General features: G+C 49.9%; 1 protein-coding gene across 1 annotated transcript; it reads left to right on the forward strand.

Annotated features, from left to right (window-relative positions):
• The first annotated feature begins 4,927 nt into the window (after window positions 1-4,927).
• Window positions 4,928-21,441, forward strand: DVL3 (dishevelled segment polarity protein 3). Its single transcript, XM_081139277.1, has 16 exons — window positions 4,928-5,169; window positions 10,539-10,608; window positions 11,135-11,256; window positions 11,377-11,486; window positions 11,681-11,816; window positions 11,994-12,087; window positions 12,275-12,344; window positions 12,970-13,109; window positions 13,305-13,381; window positions 13,497-13,564; window positions 13,720-13,869; window positions 14,466-14,597; window positions 14,772-14,939; window positions 18,266-18,481; window positions 18,577-18,987; window positions 19,830-21,441. The coding sequence occupies exons 1-16, from the start codon at window positions 5,009-5,011 to the stop codon at window positions 19,859-19,861; spliced, it is 2,157 nt and encodes a 718-aa protein (XP_080995403.1). The 5' UTR covers window positions 4,928-5,008; the 3' UTR covers window positions 19,862-21,441.
• Window positions 21,442-21,759: the final 318 nt, after the last annotated feature.

The following is a 21,759-nucleotide window of genomic DNA, read 5'->3' on the forward strand; positions in this document are numbered from 1 at the left end:
AAAAAAGAAGAAATGGGAGATTCAGTCTTTGGAAAAATGGTGGGGAGGAAATTATCAAAGAAATACAAAGGTTTCCTAAGCCCAAAGGTCATGAGTTTCTAAACTAACAGCCCATGAGTGACCAGCATAATGAATGAAATAGCCCCATGAAATTTCAGAACCTCGGGGAAAACGTAAATTACTAGAGCCTCTGGATTCAACAACAGATAGTATAGAAATGGGGGGGAGGGGCTAAATTGAAATTGAAGGATTTAGTGAAAGTATGAGTGTTAAGGCTCTGAACATCAGCACACACCGATTTATATCTCCGAGCGAAAACAAACTAAACACTGCAGAAAAAGGCCTAAAAATATTTTTTTTGTTTCCTCGGGTAAAAAAAAGGCATTTTCCCCCAACTTGATCACCCTATGTTGAAGCCTGTTAATAAGCCTCAGCCATAGCTTCCAATCAGCTTTTTCAGATCTCTCTTAAATGTCAATAGACTGCCAAGGGCCATCAAACATTTGAGGAAACTTCTGACATAGAAAGCAGAGGCTAAAACAAAATTGCGACCAAGGAAGCAATGACAGGGAGCTTTTTAAAACTTCAGGGGTGAAGCTGTAATTCTCAAAATTCGAAAGGATGAAGAAAGTGCTATAAAAAGAACTGGAGAACAAAAAGAGTTCTTAGAAATTATAAAAAAAAAAAAGTGAATTGTTTTCTTCTACTAAGAACTGGAGAGCTAGAGAACCAAATAGGAGGGAGACTATATCCATCCTTACGTACTTTCTAAATCAATTGTGAATATTTTACCTATTCAATTGGATAAGGGAAAGGTTGAAAATAATGTTAAAATCTTGCAACAAGGTGAGTCATATGAGAATAAAAGGAAATGTCCCTGGCCAGTGTGGTTCACTTGGTTGGAGCGTCATCCTGTACACCAAAAGGCTGAGGGTTCGATTCTCAGTAAGGGCATATGCCTAGGTTTCAGGTTCATTCCCAGTCGGGTCACTTATGGGAAGTGGCCAGTCCATGTTTCTCTTTCACATCAATGTCTCTCTCTCTCCGCTCCTCTTTCTCTTTCCTTCTCTCCCATCCTCTCTCTCTAAAATCAATAAACATATACTTGGGTAAGGATTTAAAAAAATTATAAAAATAAAAGGAAATGGCCCTGGCTGGTGTTGCTTAGTGGTTAGAGCATCAGCCCTTGCACCAAAGTTGCCAAAGTTTCAATTTCCGGTCAAGGGCATGTGCCTGGGTTGCAGGTTCGATCCCCGGGTCTCATCCAGGCTCGAGAGGGAGGGAACCAATCAATATGTCTCTCTCACATGGATGTTTCTCTCTCTCTCTCCCCCTTCCCTCTTTCCCCTTTCTCTAAAAAATCAATGGAAAAAATATCCTCGGGTGAGGATTAACAAAAAAAACCTTTTATTTTTTTATATCTTTATTGACTTCAGAGAGAGGAAAGGAGAGGGATAGAGAGATAGAAACATCAATGATGAGAGAGTCACTGATCGGCCGCCTCCTGCACACCCCCGACTGGGGATTGAGCCCCCAATCCGGGCATTTGCCCTGACCAGGAATCGAACCCTGATCGCCTGGATCGTAAGTCGATGCTCAACCGCCGAGCCACGCCTGGCCGGGCAAAAAAAAACCAAACACTTTTAAATAAAAAAATACATAAAGGGAAATGGATGATAAAGGGGGGGGGGGGAATTAGGTTCAATCCTGAAGGTCCAACACCTAACAGGAGTTGCAGAAAAAACAGGGAAAATGGTAGTAATGTTGTTAAATAATTCAAGAAAATATTGTTGAATTTCTGGGTGGAAAGGGTGCCTAGCACAGTGAATGAACACCAAGGAATATCATCATGAAATTTCAGAACCTCAAGGATAAAGAGAACTTCCTAAAAATTTCCAGAGAGAATTAAAAACAAATCATGCCCTGGCTAGGTGGCTCAGTTAATGAGAGTATTGTCCCAGTACACCAAGGTTGTGGGTTCGATCCCCGGTCAGGGCACATACAAGAATCAACCAATGGCCCAGCCTGCATGGTTCAGCGGTTGAGCGTCAACCTATGATCCAGAAGATCACTATTGGGTTCCCGGCCAGGGTACATGCCCAGGTTGTGGGCTTAATCCTCAGTCGGGGGTGTGCAGGAGGCAGCCGATCAATGACTCTCTCATCATTGATGTTTCTATCTCTCTCCCTCCCTCTCTCTGAAATCAATAAAGATACTTTTTTTAAAAAAAAAAAAAGAATCAACCAATGAATGCATAAACAGGTGGAACAACAAATCAATGTTTCTCTCTCTCCTTCTCTCTCTAAAATCAATAAACAAAAAAATTTTTTTAATGGTCTAGGAAAAGTGAAGACTTGAAAAAAAAGAAATAGTATGAGCTAAAAAAGTATACTGGGGTGGAGAGGGAAATGGGACAAAGGATTACTGTTAAAAGCTTTCTTAATACTATTTGACTATGCTCACATATTGCTTTGATAGAAATTTAAAGTAAAGGGAAAGTGGGGTGATGAACACACAATACAATATACAAATGATGTATTACAGAATTGTACACCTGAAACCTATATAATTTTATTAACCAATGTCACCCCAATAAATTCAATTAAAAAATAAAAAATAAAGAGAAGGGTATGAAATGAAAACATATAAGTTAGTGCAAGAGCTAATTGGTTGACTTGCTGAAGTCAAAAATTTAGCCAGGCCCTAGCTGGTTTGGCTCAGTGGTTAGAGCATTGACCCATGGACTGAAATCCCAGGTTCGATTCCGGCCAAGGGCATGTACCTTGGTTGCAGGCTCCATGCCCAGCCCCAGTCGGGGCACCTGCAGGAGGCAACCAATCCAATCCGTTGCCTTCAATCTCACATGGATGTTTCTCTCTCTCTCTTCCACTCTGAAAAGCAATGGAAAAAATATCCTCAAGTGAGGATTAAAAAGAAAATTTTTTTTTTAAATTTAGCCAGGCCCTGGTGGGGTGGCACAGTTGGTTGGAGCTTCATCCTGCACACCAAAAAGTTTTGAGTTTGATTCCCAGTCAGGGCACATGTCTAGGTTTCGGGTTGAATCCCAGGTCAGGGTGCCTACAGAAGGGAACTGATTGATGTTTCTCTTTCTTTCTCTCTCTTTCTCTCTCTCTCTCTCTCTCTCTCTCTCTCTCTCTCTCTCTCTCTCTCTCCCTTCCTCTCTCTAAACATATCCTGGGGTGAAGATTTAAAAAAAATTTAGCCAGGATATATAATGAAACAAAAGGCTATAAAGGTATAGGTTAGATTATGGAGGGTTTTCAATATAATACTAAGGATTTTTGGAAAGCACTAGGGAATGTGGAGAAGTTTCTGAGCAGAAGTGTCTGAAAGAGGTACTTACTCTTGAAATGCTAATTTGGCAACAGTGTACAAAATGAAGTGGGAGGAGCCCATACTTGCTACTCTGAAGGGAAAGGACCTGTGTGAGCTGGTCCCAGTTTACTTTCCTGGCTCATCTAATACTCTCTCTCTAGCCACAATGGCCTTCTTCTGTTCCTCAAATGTGGCAAGTTTTTTCCTGCCTTGAGTCCTTATACTTGTCTGTGCCCTCTGCCTGGAATGCTCTTCCTCCAGACCAGACCTTCTTATAGCTGCTTCCTCATTAGTTCTAGGTTCTAGTTCAAATGGAAGAGGTATCCTCTGACCACCCATATCATCCTCTTTCCAGTTACATCACATCACTCCATTTTATCTTTTTCATAGCATTTGTAACTCTGAAGTTTATTGACAAGCCTCCTTCCAGAAAAGTAAAGGTCCTGAAGGCAGCCTTATGTCTTGTTTTTGCTATATCTCTTGCAGTATGCCTTGCACATAGAAGGTACTCAGTATTTATTAGTAAGGAGTGAGGAGATCTGTTAGGAACAGATTATACCTAGTTCTGGTTTGAGACTTACTGTCCCAGTTATGGGCACATCTTTATTCTTGCACTCATTCTGCATTCAATCCATTTATTAAACCACTGCTTTGCACCTAGGTACTAAGGCTGTAAGAAGGGCCCTGTTCTGTCCTCAAGAGCTCAATTTGGTAGACTCAACGACAGAAGCTATGTTTCTTTTATTTTTGTAAATTTTTTACAAATATGTTTTTATTGATTTCAGAGAGAGGGAGAGTGAGAGAGAGAGAGAGAAATCAATAATGAGAATCACTGATCAGCCACTTCCGGCACTGCCCCCTACTGGGGATAGAGCCAGCAACCCGGGCAAGTACCCCGACCGCGAATCCAACCGTGATCTCCTAGTTCAGGGGTAACGCTCAGCCGCTGCGCTATGCCGGCGGGGCGCAGCTCTGTTCTTAACAGACCCTAAAGGGCCATGTCGTGGTCACTTTCCTCGAAGGATACATGGTCTGAACCGCCACCCACCTACCTCTAGGGACCAAGGCGACTTCTGCATTACACCCCTCCCAGCTGCAGAGGAGCAGCCGATCCCGCTGGGTCCAGAGCCCGGACCTGGAAGAGTTCAGGAACGCGGCCATCCTGGTGAGATCGGCCCTTCCATCTGCAGGGGCCTAGGCTACTGCTGCCACGCGCCCGCGGGCCCGGGACCCGAACGCCGGAGCTAGAGCTCGCCGCCCGGCGGGTAGGCGGGGTGTCCGCGGGGCCCGGCCGCGGGCCAGGCCATCTGCCGCGAGGCCAGCGCGGCTCTGCGGCGAACGGGGGCGGGGCCGCGCCGGGGCGGGGCCACGCCGGGGCCGGAGTTGGGGAGCGGGCCGAGCGGCGGACCAGAGCCGAGAGGGCCACGGCCACCGGAAGAGTCGCCGCCGCCAGCCGTGCCGGGAGAGTGGGGAGCGGAAGCGGCGGCCGCGGCGGCGGCAGGCGGCGCTGGGACCCGGGAGCGGCCGGAGAACAAGGGAGCTGGCGCCGCGGCTGGCCGCGGGGCTGGGCTGAGCCGCTGGGCCGCGCCGAGCGCCGCCGCCGCCGCCCGAGAGGCCCGGCCCGGCCGCCCGAGCAGGCCGCGCGCGGGCCGCCGGGCCCGAGGCCGGAGCCATGGGCGAGACCAAGATCATCTACCACCTGGACGGGCAGGAGACGCCGTACCTGGTGAAGCTGCCCCTGCCCGCCGAGCGCGTCACCTTGGCGGACTTTAAGGGCGTTCTGCAGCGACCCAGCTATAAGTTCTTCTTCAAGTCTATGGACGACGATTTCGGGTGAGGATGGCCCCCGCCTCGCCTCCGGGGGACCCCGGCCCCTCCGGCTTCTAAGAGGCCACTCGGCCAGTTTGCACTCCCCTTGCTACACGGCTTCTAGCCCTACTCTGGATTCTAGGGGGCCATTCGGCCATTTGGGCTCCCCTTGGTTTTTTTCAGATCCTGGAGTTCCAGCGTCTCTAGGGACTCTCCTTTCCCTCTTGTTGGGACCTTGGCCCCCCTAGTTTAGGAGGACGTCCAACTCCCCAAGAGCAATCAGAGTACCAGCTCAGGAAGCCCCCTCACGCCTCAGACCCGCGGCCCACACAGACAGACACACACCCCCCTCCACCCAGTTCCAGAGCCGGAGTCCCCCCACCCTCCTGCCCAGGGAGCCACCTTTTAAACACAGACATAAGAGTGTTTGGCACTCAGCCTTTGCCTTCTCCATCTTTTCAGCTCCACAACTCCGAGCCATATTTGGAGTACCGTGCATCTCAGGGCTGTGCCGTGGGACTTTGAACTGAGGGGAGGGGGAATATAGGGGTGCTCAGGCGCCAAGCTGTAAGCTAAGGCCTGCAGACCTGATGTTTATTTAGCTGCTCCCCGTTTCCTTATGGGGTGTGTGGGATGTTGTCAAGGGAGCATTGCTCCTGACCCCTAAGGAGGAGTGAACCCTAGCCCAGGTGCTGATTTCCTCTCAGAATTGGAGCCTTTTCCCTCCAGATGGTGGCCTCGGAAAGGGCCTCAGAGCCTGGATAGGGGGTCCAGGAAGAGTCTCTCAGTTTTCTTTTTCCCTCTCTGGCCTGGTCTTCTCCTCCACCCAGCTGTGGGGCTTTGGACAGAGTTTGGAAGCAAGGACTTCCCCTTTAAGAAGGGATGGAATGTTGGAGCCGGAAGGTTCTGTAGCAGCTGGCCTGGGAGGGGGAGCCTGGCCATCCCCTCACACACACACACCCCAACTCCTAGGGGATTGGGGGGGAGGAGGCCCCCACACTAACTGGGCGCCGGGCCTGGAGGCCTGGAGGGAAGGCCTTCTCGGCCCTTCAGGCCTAAAGGCAGCCTCTCCAGCCCTAGCCGGAGGCCTGCACTACTCTTGGAGCCAGGGCCCCAGAGCTGAGTGAGGGAAGACATTCTTCTCCCCAGTGTTCATCAGTCTGGCTTCTCTCCCAGGACCCCAGCCCTCCTGGCCCTGGGAAGCAAGCTCCTTCTCCATCCTTTGCCTGGCATATTCTGTTGTCACCTTTCCCCCTGGAACTCAGGGTTTGATGAGCCCATGAGCTCCTCTGTGTGAAAGTGCTTTTACAGTGGGAAGCGCTATGCCCCTTCTAACTATACTTGTTTCTGTTGTTACACTTACCCTGGGGTGGGGAACTCCTGGTGTATATTGATTGTCTGGCTTCAGTCCAGAGACAGACCCCCCTGATTGGAAAATTCTGAAGGATGAATCGATTTGCAAGGGGTGGGAGGGAGGGGGCAGATGCCTTGGCCTGGTGAGTTAGGACAGACCAAGATACTGCCTCAGGATATGGGATAGCTGAAGTCCAGTGTACTGGGGCTACCCCCGGGGCCAGGCCTAACTGCAATCATAGGAGGGCCCCCCATTACATCGGCTCACTGTTGACAATATTGTTCTTTAAATTCGCTGTCAGTCCACTAACACTTTCTTAGCTTGACCAAATCAATAATATGAAACCACCCATTTGATTTTCTATTTATATCCATTTGATTTTCTAAGATGTATTAAAAATAAATATTAACTCTTGAATTAAGCAATGTTCATTCAGGTAACATGTGAACACATCTTGCACACATCACTGGTACTTGGCCATCCTTTGCAAAATATCAGTGTAGGCCATTTTAACAGGGTTGAGAACAATGCTAAAAATGAAGTGGAGGAGATTGATTTTGTTTTTATCCCCAGAAGGATTAATGAACAGACCTGGTAGGGTCATCACCGAAGACTAATAGCTGAGTAATAGAGGAATATATGTGTGTGTGTATACACATTTATTTAATAAACTCTGGCGCTTACAGTGTAGGCACTGATCTAAGTACTTTTCAAATTTTTACTCATTTAATCCTCATAACAGCCCTATGAAGTAAGTAGTAATATCCCCAGTTTACAGATGAGGAAATTAGAGTACAGAAACCTGAAGTAACTTACCCAAGGTCACACAGTCTGGCTAGTTAGTGGCAGAACTTGATTCAACATCAGGAACTGGCTCCAAATTCTAAGGCCTTAATTACACAATTGTAGGTATTATTATCACCATTTTACAGATGCATCCTCTCTCAGGGAGATGCTGAGCCTTGGCAAACTGTAGAGGTGATAGGGCTGCCACTTATCCTAGCCCCATGAGAGGAGGGTCAAGCAGAGACCAGTGACCCCTACTGACAGATGAGAAAGTGAGTCAGAAGAGGAAGGCTGTTGTTTCTCCATTCTCTCCAGGCTCAACCTCTGAGGTACTGGCTTGTGAGGTCTCCAGAAGTATTTGTTAAGCTCAGGGTAGGCCCAGTCCTCTTAAATTATTTGGGAAATGGAGGAAGAATAAACATTTTTAGCACTTAGGAGACAGTGGATAGAAGAACAAGGTACGCATTGCTAGAGTGGCCCCGAACTGTGGGAGGGGGCAACATGAGAAGTGAAGTCACTATGTTGCTCCCTGCTCCATGTCACACAGTGTCCTGCCTCTGGGCCTTCTACCTGGAGCACACTTTTTTTTTTTTAAATCCTTACCCAAGGATTTTTTTCCCGTTGCTTTTCAGAGAGAGTGGAAGGGAGGGGGAGAGAGAAACATCAATATGAGAGAGACACATTGATTGGTTGCCTTCTGCACTCACCCCTACCGGGGCTGGGGATCGAGCCTACAACTGAGGTTTGTGCCTTTGGCTGGAATCGAACCCAGGACCCTTCAGCCTGCAGGCTGACGCTCTAACCATTGAGCAAACTGTCTAGGGCTGGAGTTCACCTCTTACCCTATCCTCTCCATGTCCAAATTCTCTTATCCTCTGGGTTGAACTTTTAAAATTATGGTACTTCATCCTATTTATCCATACACCTACCTTGCTCCTATACAGGACCTGACATCTGTCACACTCAGCAGATGTCTGTCCATTGAACACCTCTGCTGGTCTTACCACTCTGACCACTTCCCACGTGTAATATGCTTATGTGAACTGTCTACTGGACTGTAACCTCTGAGAATAAGGCAGGTTCTAGGTCTGATGCTTCTTGAAGTTCATACAATGGCAAGCACGGGACTTAAAACTCACTGGGCTGTCTCTGAGCAAAGGCTTTTTAATTGCATGAACAATGAATGATGGGCAGATGTGTTTGGTCCTTGCCCTTACAAACTTACACCTAGTTAGAAAGAGAGTATGGATCCGACTAAAAATTGACAAAGTTAGAAACTAACTTTTATGGTATGCCTGGACTGTGCCAGGCATTTACGAATCCCTTTACCAGGATGAGACAAAGGCTTAGAGAAGTTAAGAAACTTCTCTAAGATGGGAGGGCTAATAAGTAGCAGAATTGGAATTTGAACCCAAATTTGTCTGACTCCACTGGGGGTGTGAGAGTGGTGTGTGTGTGCACGCGCGCGCGCAATGGAACCCTGAGCCATTTAGCTCCACTGTTGGGGGGGGGTCTGAGGTCCCCCAAGGCTGCCGAAGATCAGCTGATCGTTATGAGTCAACAGAGCCTTGGCGACCTGTCAGTGACCCTCAGAAAGAAAGGAAACATCTGTAGCTGGGGCTGTGTGGTGAGGCCTGGGGGAGGGGTTGTGGGGACTTGGCAGCAGTTTCCCACCACAGGGAGACCCTCTCTAAAGCAGGTCACAGAGCCCCTGCCATGTGACCCACATACCCTCTTTTCCTTTGAGCCCCAGTTCCCAGAGGGGGGCTGTAAGCTTAGGGTACTCTGTGGCTGGACTGGCTGATAGGTCTAAGCTACCTCTCTCTCTGTCCCTTCTTTCCAGCCTGTTCTGTCTCCAGGCTTTCTGCCATGATGGCCCTGAGCAGGATGATTTGAGCTGCTTTCTTGGGGTCGTTGTGGGGTTGGAAATGGTGGAGAAGCCAGAGCTGGATGGGAGGGAGGAGGGTAGGCTCAGCCTTCGAACTTGGCTGTGAGTCCAAGAATGTGAGCATCACAAGGAGCCAAGCACGTTCCCAGTTCTGGGCAGAAGCTCTTCAAGAACAGGGAGAACTAGGCTTCCCAGCCTCCTTCCTTGCTGTCCTTCCCTCTCTGCTCACAACTCCAGGCATGTGTCTTCCTCTTGCCCCTAATCACATCTTTCCAGCTCTGTACTCCTGGGTGTTTGATGCAGTCTGGGGGTCCTGAAACTATTCCAGTTTCTTTTCCTGGCCCCAAACTGTAGCCATGGTCTGACTTCTTGCCTCACTGCATGCCTGTCACTACATCCCACCCCCCATGGCTTACATCACTGCTTCTCCTACCTCACCCTCCACACAGACCCACATCACCTCTGTAATTATACAGGAAAGAATGTGAAATACCGTGGAAAGAGTGGGTTTTAGAGTCAGACAAGCTCGGGTTGAATTCCAACTCTTACATCTTCTAGTTCTATGACCTTGGACAAATTACTGAATGTTTCTCGGTTCCTTATTCATAAAATGGGGGTCATATTGTCTACGCAGTGAGGCTGATGTGAAGATTATATATTATAACTGTAGGGAGATAAGATGGTATTATTGGTGGGAATAAAGGCTTTGATGAGGGTTAAAATTTCAGCACTTCACTTATTAGTGGTGTGACTATAGGTGAATTTCTGAACCTACTGAGCCTCAGTTTCCCCATCTGTATCTGTCTTATAGCATTGCTGTATTAAACAAAGTGATACAACTAAAGTGTTCGTTTAGTGCTTGGCCCATAATACATGCTCAATAAATGAGAGCAATTGTTACTATTATACTGGCAATGGAGGATGTTCAGTAAATGCCTTCTCCCCTTTTCTTTCCTACTTTACTTAAATTCCTCCTCCACACCTCCCAGAAGAATGTCAGGTTTCCCAATTGAGAAGGGAAGGACAGTAATCAGGGTGTGCTTTTTCCTAGTTTAGGGTCAGAGGGAAAGAAAAAGTCCAGACCATGAGAGCCTTATTGGGGATGGGTAAAGCACTCTTGAGGTTCTAGAGAGTGGCTGCACTCATGGGGGACGGTGATTTGTCAGATATAATTTGCAATGACCTAGTGACTGAGAGGACACCCCAGGAAGGCAGCTGGGTCACCCCTACCCATGCTGTCATTTGAACAGGCTCATGCTGGTGGTTTGATTTTGTTAAGGGTGGAGGAACCCTGAGAGTTGGGATTCTGAGGACACCTCCATTTCTACCCGAGAAAGCTCACTGACACCCCTTCTTTCCCTACAGAGTGGTGAAGGAGGAGATCTCGGATGACAATGCCAAGCTGCCCTGCTTCAATGGCAGGGTGGTGTCCTGGGTAAGGATCCTTCCTCAGCCCTCCCTCTGCCCATGTTCCTGCCATGGGCTGTACGGAGGAAGGGCATCACTAAGGTTATAGCTGGTAGTTTTATGTTTCACTATCTGAATCATCCTTGAGTTTCTAATTGAACAGTTTTTACCCCAGATTCTATAGCTTTGGTGAAAACTGGGGGAGTAGTGTGAAAAGGTAAAGGCAGATACAGAAACATGCATTGGAGACAAAATTGTCTCCTATGCCCTTTGAGGCACTTTGCCTCAGGTTTCCTTCTGTCACCTGCTGAACTCTGCCTTGGACCCTTACTCTCTGCTTCCATCCCACTTTACCAACCCATGCTTCCCTGACACCCTTTCAGCCTAGCAGTGGTCTGCTCCTCATGTGAGCTGTTCTTGCATAGTCCTGTGTCTTGTCCCTCCATGTCCCCTGCTTCATTCTCCCCAAGTCTTCATGCCCTGCCAGAAGCCAACTATTCTACTTTTCTCTGGCACCCTGGTATCATACTACCTACCCATTTTCTCCCCGTCAGCTGGTGTCAGCTGAGGGCTCACACCCAGAGCCAGCTCCCTTCTGTGCTGATAACCCATCGGAGCTGCCGCCACCCATGGAGCGCACAGGAGGCATTGGGGACTCCCGGCCCCCTTCTTTCCAGTGAGTGTGACCTGAAGATGGGCAGGGCCTATGGGGGAGAGCCACGTCAGTTCAGCCCAGGGCTGGGGGAGGGAGCCCCCAGCCTGCCCCCTCCCCCACCAAGTCCTGTCTTCCCTGCAGCCCTCATGCTGGTGGGGGCAGCCAGGAGAACCTGGACAATGACACAGAGACGGACTCATTGGTATCTGCCCAGCGGGAGCGGCCTCGCAGGAGGGACGGCCCAGAGCACAGTGCGTCTTCCCTGAACAGATGCCTTCCTCATCCCTGTGCCCTCCCCATAGCTTCCACTCAGCTGCCCCCTTCTTTGTCCAACTTTCTGACTTCTGGATAGGACTGGCCCCAGTGCAGCCCATAGCCTGCGCCTTTCTCCTTCCTTCCCTCCTACAATGGGCACTGTGAACCCAGCTGCCTCCATCCCCTGCAGCAACCCGGCTAAATGGAACTGCAAAAGGGGAGCGGCGGCGAGAGCCAGGGGGTTATGACAGCTCGTCTACCCTCATGAGCAGCGAGTTGGAGACCACCAGCTTCTTTGATTCGGAGGAGGATGACTCTACCAGCAGGTAGCGCTTTGGTTTCATGAGTACTGTAGGGCAGGTGACCCCTGAGGAGCTCTGAACCCTGAGGATACTGGGCCCCTGGGAGGGATGTGGGCTTTGTGCTGGGGACCTGGGCCCTGCAGTGCCTCTTATGGGGCAGGGCTAGGCCAGCCTGGTGGGGAACGACTGTGGGCCCCACAGGTTCAGCAGCTCCACAGAGCAGAGCAGTGCCTCACGCCTAATGAGAAGACACAAGCGGCGGCGGCGGAAGCAGAAGGTTTCCCGGATTGAGCGGGTATGGGGCCTGGGATGCTAGGGATGAGTGGGGCACGACTTATGCTTCCTTAGATCCCCTTCCCTTGGGTCAGTGTTTAGAACCTTAGAGGGGAGGTGGTGCTGAGGGCTCACCTTGAAGAAGACTAGGTGGGAGCAATGAGATCCTGCCACCCCTGCCTGCTGCTCAGAGCCTCTGTCTGTTCCAGTCCTCATCCTTCAGCAGCATCACGGACTCTACCATGTCACTCAACATCATCACGGTCACTCTCAACATGGGTGAGTCTGGTGAAACAACACTCTTGAGTGCCTGCTGTATGCCAGACACTGGGTAGACTCAAGGAGTTTAAAGAGGCACAAGATATGTTCCCTGCCCTCAAGGAGCTCTCTTTCATAAACCTAAACTGATTATTTCAGTATCTCATGATCAGGGCTATGACAGAGAGAATCATACAGAGCTATGGAAGCAGAGAAAAGCATCAGGGAAGGCTTCCTAGAGGAAATGATTTCTGATTCCTTCCCCTCTCCCATTTTTCAGCCATTGCATTCTTGTTCTCTGATTTCTGCCCTAGGTACTCTCTTTAGGAGATAGCTGGGTATAGTGAAAAAAGCCCCAACTTTGTCTGGAATTTAAATCTAAGTATGAATATTGGTTTTTGCCACTTAATGGCATAGAAAAGTTGCTTAAATTCTCTGAACCTCAGTTGCCTACTCTGTAAAATGGGAGAGTCCCTGCCTCACATCCAGCAAGAATTAAATGAAAGCCTATTTGAGCCTGCTGAACACAGCGCCTGATTCCAGTTAAATAAATATTCGTTCTCGTCCCTTCCACTCTTTCTAATGAGGGGCTCAGAATGTGGGTAAGAACCTTGCTTGCCTCTCAAGGTCTTATTACTCCCTGTAGAAAAGTATAACTTCTTGGGCATCTCCATTGTGGGCCAAAGCAACGAGCGTGGTGACGGAGGCATCTACATTGGCTCTATCATGAAGGGTGGGGCTGTGGCTGCTGATGGACGTATCGAGCCAGGAGATATGCTGTTACAGGTACCATTGTTCACTGTGGCTGGTGGTGTGGATAGGGAGTTGGGTAGATGTATCCTCTGTACCCTCTCATTCTTCCTACCCTCTAACCCTATTCGGAGGCCCCTTCTTGGTGGGGGAAGACCCCCTGATCCACCAAGCTTCCTTAACCCCTTCTCCAGCACAGCTGCTTATCACACTCCTGGTCTTCTTTCCCAGGTAAACGAGATCAACTTTGAGAACATGAGTAATGACGATGCTGTCCGGGTACTGCGGGAGATTGTGCACAAACCAGGGTATGGATGGGATGGGGCATTGCCGAGGAGGTGGCAGGCATTTCTGGCTATCAGGCAAGGGGCTTAGTCTAGCCTCCACACATCCTGCCCTCACTAGGGACACTCTTGCTTTCAGGCCCATCACCCTGACTGTCGCCAAGTGCTGGGACCCAAGTCCACGTGGTTGCTTCACACTGCCCAGGAGTAAGTGGATGGAGGGCTCAGCCCTAAAGCTGGTGCCTGGCATACATGAGCCCTGTCTCTCCTGCCTTCTGTGTTGCCCTGAACCCTCACACCGACCCTGTTGGGCCTGGCACTGGGCAGGTTGGGCAGCCCCTAACTCCTCATCCTCCTTGCAGGTGAGCCCATCCGGCCCATTGACCCTGCGGCCTGGGTCTCCCACACTGCAGCCATGACTGGCACCTTCCCTGCCTATGGCATGAGCCCCTCCCTGAGTACCATCACCTCCACCAGCTCCTCCATCACCAGCTCCATCCCTGACACAGAGCGTGAGTGTCCAACCCTGTCCCCTAGGCCCAGCAGACAGGGCCAGGTGAGAGAGACTGATGAAGGCGCATGTGGAGACTCTTGCTTGAAAGTTAGAGGGGCTGGAGAGGGGGCTCAGCTCATTCCAGCTACCTCACACTGCACCTTCCCTCAGGGGACACCTGACTCTCACTAAACAGTGTTCGCTTCTGAACCAGTATTGAGCACCCAGTGAGCCTCAGTTTCCTCTTATAAAATGGGACTAATACTGTGCACTTTACCAGGTTCCTGGGGGTTAATGGGAGGATATAAGTGAAGCATTGATCACAGTGTGTGGTGTAAAGTAAGCACACAATAATGACTGCCATTTTTATTATCATAACACACATTATGCACTATGCTAAGTACCTTCACGTATTCAATTCTCTTCAAACATCCTTATGAAATAGATGTTAAAGTCTCTATTTTCACAGAAGGGGAAACTGAGTGTCCAAGAAGTCAGTAACTTGCCCAACACCGGTCCATATTTATTAGGTGGTAGAGCTGGAATGCAAACTCCTGTCTACCTAACTCCACAGTCCCTTTCTTTCTGCCTCACCATTTTGCCTCCCACCCCTAGGCCTAGACGACTTCCACCTGTCCATTCACAGTGACATGGCTGCCATTGTGAAAGCCATGGCCTCCCCTGAATCTGGGCTGGAGGTCCGAGACCGCATGTGGCTCAAGATCACTATCCCCAACGCTTTCATTGGTGAGAGGGCCCCATGGAGGGATGAAGGATAGGGTGGTGGGCAGTGAGGGAGCAGGACAGGCTGGGGGCCCAAGAACTCCCTTGAGCTGGAACCAGGCCCAGCCTCATGGCTTCAGTGAAGCCGATAAGCCCAAGCCAGGTGGGCCTCCCAATCAAAGGTAGCCTTGCCCCCAGGCTCAGATGTCGTGGACTGGCTGTACCACAACGTGGAAGGCTTCACCGACCGGCGAGAGGCCCGCAAGTATGCCAGCAACCTGCTGAAAGCCGGCTTCATCCGCCACACGGTCAACAAGATCACCTTCTCCGAGCAGTGCTACTACATCTTCGGTGACCTCTGTGGCAGTACGTGACTCCCCACCTCTTTGTCCTGTCTCCTGACTGGGAATGGGGCAGTGCCCAGGGATGTGGCAGCAGACTCCAGGGAACCCAGAGGAGGGGGCATCAGAGCTGGGATCCCAGCTTGAGGCCTGAGAGTTTTGTGGTGGAAGTAGAACCCAGTTCAGCCCCTTCACCTGCTGTATATCTCCTGGAGGGGCTGGCATTTCCTAAGTGCCTGTTCTGTGCCTGCCACCATGCTGATTGTTTCTAGAGCATCATCTCACTCGATCACTCAGTCCTTACAACCTCCTCCCCACCGTTGGGTAGATGGATTACTATCCCTGCTATCAGATGAGGAAATTGAGATATGTAGAGGTTAAATACCCTACCCCAGGTCTCACAGCTAGAAGCAGAGAAGCTAGGCCATGGGTCCAGGTCTTTTGGGCTCCAGAGCCTTTGTTCTTCCCACCATCCGGGATTGACCAGGTGTGTAGAGTTGCAGAAACATTGTCTCAGCAAGGCCAGAGTTTCTATTCATGGCCCCTGCTTAGCCTCCCAGCATTAAACAGGTTCCACCAGGGCAGGACCTAGAACTTGCCTGAGTCCCCAAGTCCACAGCTTCCTCAGACCCCCAAAGGAGATGGAGCTGGAGAAGCTATCATAGCCATGTTGTAGAGGATTCTGCAAGCTATACCAAAGAGTTGGACTTGGTCCTAAAAAAGTACAAAGCCAATTAGAGTTATTAAGCAGGAGAGGTCTGCATGGAACCCTCCCCCCTTCTCCTTCTGAAGCTAAGGACAGCCCTTTGGAAGAGGAATCTTCAAAACAGGACAGCATCACTCCAGGCTAGGAACTGAAACCCTCCCCCAGCAGCTACCTCTACCTGAGGGAACCTTTTGTCAGCCCAGTGGTGCTTGCTGGAGTCCAAAAACTAACTCTTAAAATGCTTCAGATTAGGTTCTAGGAACTAGAAAGGCTACTTCTGCAGAGCACAAGTCCTGGTGAAGGGTAAGTCCCTGACCCTTAGCTGCTCCAGTGTGGCCCCATGGAGTAGTGATAGATGCACAGGGTTTTGGAGTTAGACAGTTCTGGGTCCAAATCCTAGCTTCACCCTTACTGTGTGAACATGAGTAAGTGGCATAGCCTCTCAATGCTGCAATTTGTTGATCTGTAAGGTGGAGGTAATAGAATCTATCTCATAGAGCTGTTTTGAGGACAACATATATTGTATATAATGCTTTTAGCACCATGTTTAGCCCACAGTAAATACTCTAAAAAAAGCTGTCCATTATTCATATATTTGAGTCTAAGATGAACACTTTTTTCACATTTCAATATCTGAAATTGGAGTACGTCTTACAATCAGTAGCTTCTTAGACTCAATCAAACGTGGTTATTGTCATCCTTAGGAGAAGTCAGCCCTGGCCCCAAATTTCCAGGGCCACATAAAGCTTTTCTACGAGAAGATCTGTAGCTTTTGCTCAAGAGATATAGTTCCATCCCTGGGACCTCCTGGATCTTCTACCCATGGACCAAGGCCACCAGAGGCCCAGCTCAGGGAGATAAAGACACAGACATAACAGGCCTGTTCCTTCTCAGTAGCTGAGGTTTCCTAAGCTGGAGTGTGGCAGGCTCCAAGGGAAGAGCCAAGGACCTGGGTAGCCCCAGGAGCACACAGTCAATCCCCTTGGGATGTCAGCCTGGAGGTTGAAATAGTCACCAGCTCCTTGAGCATGAGCCAAGGCAGGCCCCTGCTTACCACCACTACCCCTCCCCCCATGTTAGCTACTGGCCTTAACAAGTTCATGGCTTGGCTGGCAGACTTCACTGGCTGCTTCAGCCCCCTCTGGGCCCCTTCTGCTTATCTCTTCTCCCCTGGAAGGTTGGGCTGGCTTACTTAAGGGCTTGGAACAAAGGGCTCAGCCTGTATGTGGCAGCTGACTTCTAGGGCAGTTATAGCTCTCTCAGAGCTCTGGGACCTGGTGCAGATGGGGTGTGAGCAAGGGGTATCTGAGGCAGGTCATTAGTTCTAGTGGCCCCTTATACTCCCTTCCAGGTAGTTCCATCATTGGTTGGGACATCCTTGCCCTTAACAGGTACACAATTTACTGGGGGAGCCAGTCATGAAAGAAGTGTTAATACAGTGAGACAAGTGCTGTGAAGAACCAGGCCTCACTGGAAATGAGGTGGAGAGCACAGAGGAGGCACCTAGGTTGTTTTCTTTCTATGCCCTTCCCACCCCACTCCCACCCTTCCCAGCAGAACCAGAAAATTGATTCAGGCCAATGATCTATATGGGGAGACTCTGAAAGGCCCTATGTTCATTCTGGCTTTTAATGGGTATTTTTTTAGTGTTAGGTGAGAGGGGAGGGCACAATTTCACCTAAATTTCCCCAAACTGCTCCCTACTCCTTACTAATAACCTTATCTGGAAATGTAAAAAAGTAAGCAACTTCTAGTTTCTGTTCTGGCTACAGTTTAGGTTGACCTCAGACTGGTCATTTAACCTCTCTGGACTGCACTTACCTCATCTGGAAAAAATGTGCCTAACACCTACTTCATAGGGTTGTGGTAGTATTTGTATGAGATGAAGTATTTTGTATTGTGCCTAATGAATTGCAGGTATGCAGTACCTGGTGGTGGTCTGAGATTTCAGCTGCCCACATTCCTCTCTACCTTTTACCCTCTAAGTCAGCGATTTTCAACCTTTTCATTTCATGGCACACATAAACTAATTGTTAAAATTCTGTGGCACACCAAAAAATATATTTTTTGCTGGTCTGACAAAAAAATAGGTATAATTTTGATTCATTCACACTGGGCAGCTATTGTGTTAGCTGATGTCATTTTTTTATGTGACAGTCTAAGGGAAAAGAAATCATTGTCCCTAACTAGTCAGGTACTGCGTGTTTTAAAAATTCTTGTGGCACACTGGTTGAAAATTGCTGCTCTAAGTGAACAGAATGAGTTTTGCCTCTTCGGGTACACTGAGGAAAGAGGAGAAACTGCCAAAGGCTTGGTAGGAGCTCTCCACGGGACTGGGAGTTGGGTATCAGGATTTGGCATTGAGGCTAAGAAGTGGTGACTCAGGGCCTCCCTGAAAAGGGTTTCCCTGGGGCTGTGTCTGCAGGGTTTCCTTCTCTGCCATCTGTGCTGGATGGTGGATGGAGTCTAAAGAAGGAATGAGAGAGATCTCTGACCTATGCTTCCTCCCACAATGGCGGGAAACTGCTGCTGTTGTTTCCATCTCATATGCACCCAACCCAACCTAGGCTGGGACCTTTATCCTGACATAGGGGTGCAAAGGTATGGGAGAGCCCCAACATCCGGCCCTCTCCCCTCTTCCACAGACATGGCCAACCTGTCCCTCCACGATCACGATGGCTCCAGCGGTGCCTCTGACCAGGACACACTGGCTCCTTTGCCGCACCCGGGGGCCGCCCCTTGGCCCATGGCCTTCCCTTACCAGTATCCGCCGCCCCCGCACCCCTACAACCCGCACCCAGGCTTCCCAGAGCTGGGGTACAGCTACGGCGGGGGCAGCGCCAGCAGTCAGCACAGTGAAGGTAAGGTGGAGGGGGGACCACAGGTGAGCCCCAGGCTTCCTCCACAAGCTCTTGCGCGTCCACCACCCATCCTTGCCTGTGCCTGTCCCCTACAGGCAGCCGGAGCAGTGGCTCCAACCGTAGCGGCAGCGACCGGCGGAAGGAGAAGGACCCGAAGGCTGGGGACTCCAAGTCAGGCGGCAGCGGCAGCGAGTCAGACCACACGACGCGCAGCAGCTTGCGGGGGCCGCGGGAGCGGGCGCCCAGCGAGCGCTCAGGGCCGGCCGCCAGCGAGCACAGCCACCGCAGCCACCACTCGCTGGCCAGCAGCCTGCGCAGCCATCACACGCATCCGAGCTACGGCCCCCCTGGTGTGCCCCCTCTCTACGGGCCCCCCATGCTGATGATGCCCCCACCGCCCACAGCCATGGGACCCCCAGGAGCCCCTCCAGGCCGTGACCTGGCCTCGGTGCCCCCTGAACTGACTGCCAGCAGACAGTCCTTCCGCATGGCCATGGGAAACCCCAGTGAGTTCTTTGTGGATGTGATGTGAGCAGGGCCCCTCCCCCATTTCCATCCCACCCCTAACCTGGCTGGCTGCTCCCTCTCTCCATCTGTCCAGTCTTTTTTACTTTATCTGGTACCTGAAAGGGAAATAAATGGAACTAAATCCAGGCGTGCTAACTGCTCCCTGGACTCAGCGAGGGCGGGGTCAACCCACCCATCGCTATTACAGTCCTAATCTGCCACCAGCCCCAGCTTGTCCCTCTCTCTGCCCACTAACCGCTGCACAGGACGTCCCAGGATCCTTTATGTCCCTGGGACCCGATTTGCTGGTGCTGCTCCTTACTCCCTTCACCTGTGCATACACTTCAGGAATTGACCCCAGCTGCCCTTGAGGGCTGCTCAGCCCCTCATCCCCACCTTTCCCCCACCTCAATTCCCTTTCACCATTCATTCAGCTACACCATCTCACTATTAACCTCATCCCCACAAGCATGTGTGCCAATCTCTGAACCCCCCCACAATACTGACACCAAAAAAATACTTGCTTCATCTGCCCCTCCTAATTGTTCCTTGGCTGCCGCTTGCACCCTAGAGTTGTGGGTCACCTTTAGGAACTATCCATGCTATCCCTGCCTGCGCTGGGTCCTTAGCAGAAGCCCAGTGGGGGCCTTAGTTGTCTGATCTGCTAGTGGCTTCCAGGAAACATCTCTGCTCTACCCCACCAAAACTCCTTGCCTGTAATTGTGTGCTTGTTCCTTCAGACCTCTAACCCTACTAACCAGCAGGCTCCTCTCACCTCTGGGCCTGAAACATTTCTTTTCTTTCTTTTTTCCTCCCCCAATTTTTCCTGGGCCTGGAGCAGCCAAGAATTTCGGGCTGTTTGACTTTCTGTGAGCCCCCAGCGAGGGGAGGCCCAGCCTCCGAGGAGACCAGGAACCCTGCTTCAGCAGCCCCTCAGGGCTTCCCAAGGATATTCAGCCCCCACACCCACACTTCAACATGTTAAGTCACTAGGTTTCTGGGGAGGGCTCCAGCCCCTTACCCATATATGAGACTCTGTCCGCCTTTGCAGAGAGTGTGTGTTCTCTCTCCCTCTCTCTCTCTCCCCTTCTCTTTCACACACATATGCATACACACACACAGGTGCCTATGCAAGTCCACTTAAGCCTCAGGGCTGGTCCCTGCCCAGAGGGCTGGCCCCTCTCTCCCAATCTTCTCCCAGGTTGTGGGGCTGGATCCCTGACTTACCTCTATCCTTCCTCCCATTCCTTATAGCCCTCGAGCCTCCCCCACATGTCCCCATCATCTTCCTACCTGGATAAAGCCAGTAAGTGGGGCCCAGACAATTGACAGGCTCTTCTCACCCTGCACGCTGCCTCACACACTTTTTCCTGTTTTCACATCACCATGATAACCCAGAGCAGGGGGACTTCTGGGAGTGCCAGGTTTTTATTTTTAACCTATTTTCTAGTTTAAGCAAATTATGAATTTCTCTTTAAGCCTCTTTGATGAATTCTCTTGGCTCAATTAGGCTCCCATATTTTCAGAACTGGGGTGTCAAGAGTGAGATGAAGTACTTAATTCCAGGCTTTGGGGCAAACCAGGGTAGAGGCATTGGCATTTATTTAACAAATACTTCCAGAGGTTTTTGGTTAGTGAAGGCTATGTTGGAAGTTTGACTCAGTCTTGCCTGCCTCTGGCATCTCTGGCTTGCTCCCAACCCAGACCATGGCTTCCTCTAGCCACCTTGGAGGAGGGCTGCCTCCTATACTTCTCTTCCTTCTCTGACTCTGCCATGTCCCACTTTCTTGACAATTCTTCCGTTATTGCTCATGCCTTCAGTGTTGGTGCTCCCAGTGTTCTGTCTTCAGTCCTCTTTCTATTTACTCCCCAAATGGTATCTTCCATTTGGATGTCCTTAGCTGCCTTTGATATGCTGGTGATTCTCAAATATATATTTCCATCCCCAACTTCCCTCTGATCTTTAGATCTGTGTTTTTATCACCAACTGGACATCTCCATGGACATGTCCATATGGACTCAATTCATTTCCCCCACTTTCTGAATTCCAATCTTAGTTACCTTCACAATCTACATAGGCTCACCAGCTAGAAACATGTATGGGCTTAAGTCCCTTCTCATATTCAGCAGATCATATCCATTCTACTCCAACAGTCTTTCTTGAATGTGGCCCTTCTCCCCTCTGCCTCTACTCTAGTTCACAGGAGCATGGGATTTGGAGTCAGGTTGTTCTGGATTTGAATCCCAGCTCTACTACTTTTTGGTTGTGTGATAGGAGAGTTACTTAATCTCTCTGAGCCTCAGTTCCCTCATACGTAAAATGACGATAATAATACCTACCTCACAGGGTTGTTGTGAGGATTTAAATTAGATATTGTACGAAAAGTGCCTAGCACAGTGCCTGGCACACAGTAGAATAGGTGCTCAATAAATGGTAGCTATTATTATTATTATTATTATTATTATTATTATTGTTTGCTCTAAATTGGTAAGGATTTAGGGTATTTATTGAAGATACATCTTCAGGAAAAGTAGGAGCGAAGTCTTGGGTGCTGGTTCAAGGATCAGAAGTGCCTGTATTTGGTCACTTAATGGCTTTAGGCTATGACCACAGTGTGAATGAAGGAGGCTAAATCTTCATCCTGCCACACCTTGGCTTCTAACAAGAGGATGCTAGGGTTAGTAAGGCTTCCAACCAGCTTTGCCCTTTCTTGCCCTTCCTTCCTCCCATGACAGGCTCAGCCCTAACTAGAGAAGGTATCAGGGTATCT

This window comes from Miniopterus schreibersii (genome assembly GCF_964146895.1).
Source record: "Miniopterus schreibersii genome assembly, chromosome: 5".
NCBI lineage: Eukaryota > Metazoa > Chordata > Mammalia > Chiroptera > Miniopteridae > Miniopterus > Miniopterus schreibersii.

What these genes read in the sequence shown, in the direction of transcription:
- DVL3 (XM_081139277.1), top strand. Translation starts at nt 5,009, where the DNA reads ATGGGCGAGACCAAGATCATCTACCACCTGGACGGGCAGGAGACGCCG. An exon ending in ATGGCAGGGTGGTGTCCTGG is followed by an intron (nt 10,609 to 11,134) that starts GTAAGGATCCTT and finishes TCTCCCCGTCAG; the next exon opens with CTGGTGTCAGCTGAGGGCTC. An exon ending in GAGATTGTGCACAAACCAGG is followed by an intron (nt 13,382 to 13,496) that starts GTATGGATGGGA and finishes TCTTGCTTTCAG; the next exon opens with GCCCATCACCCTGACTGTCG.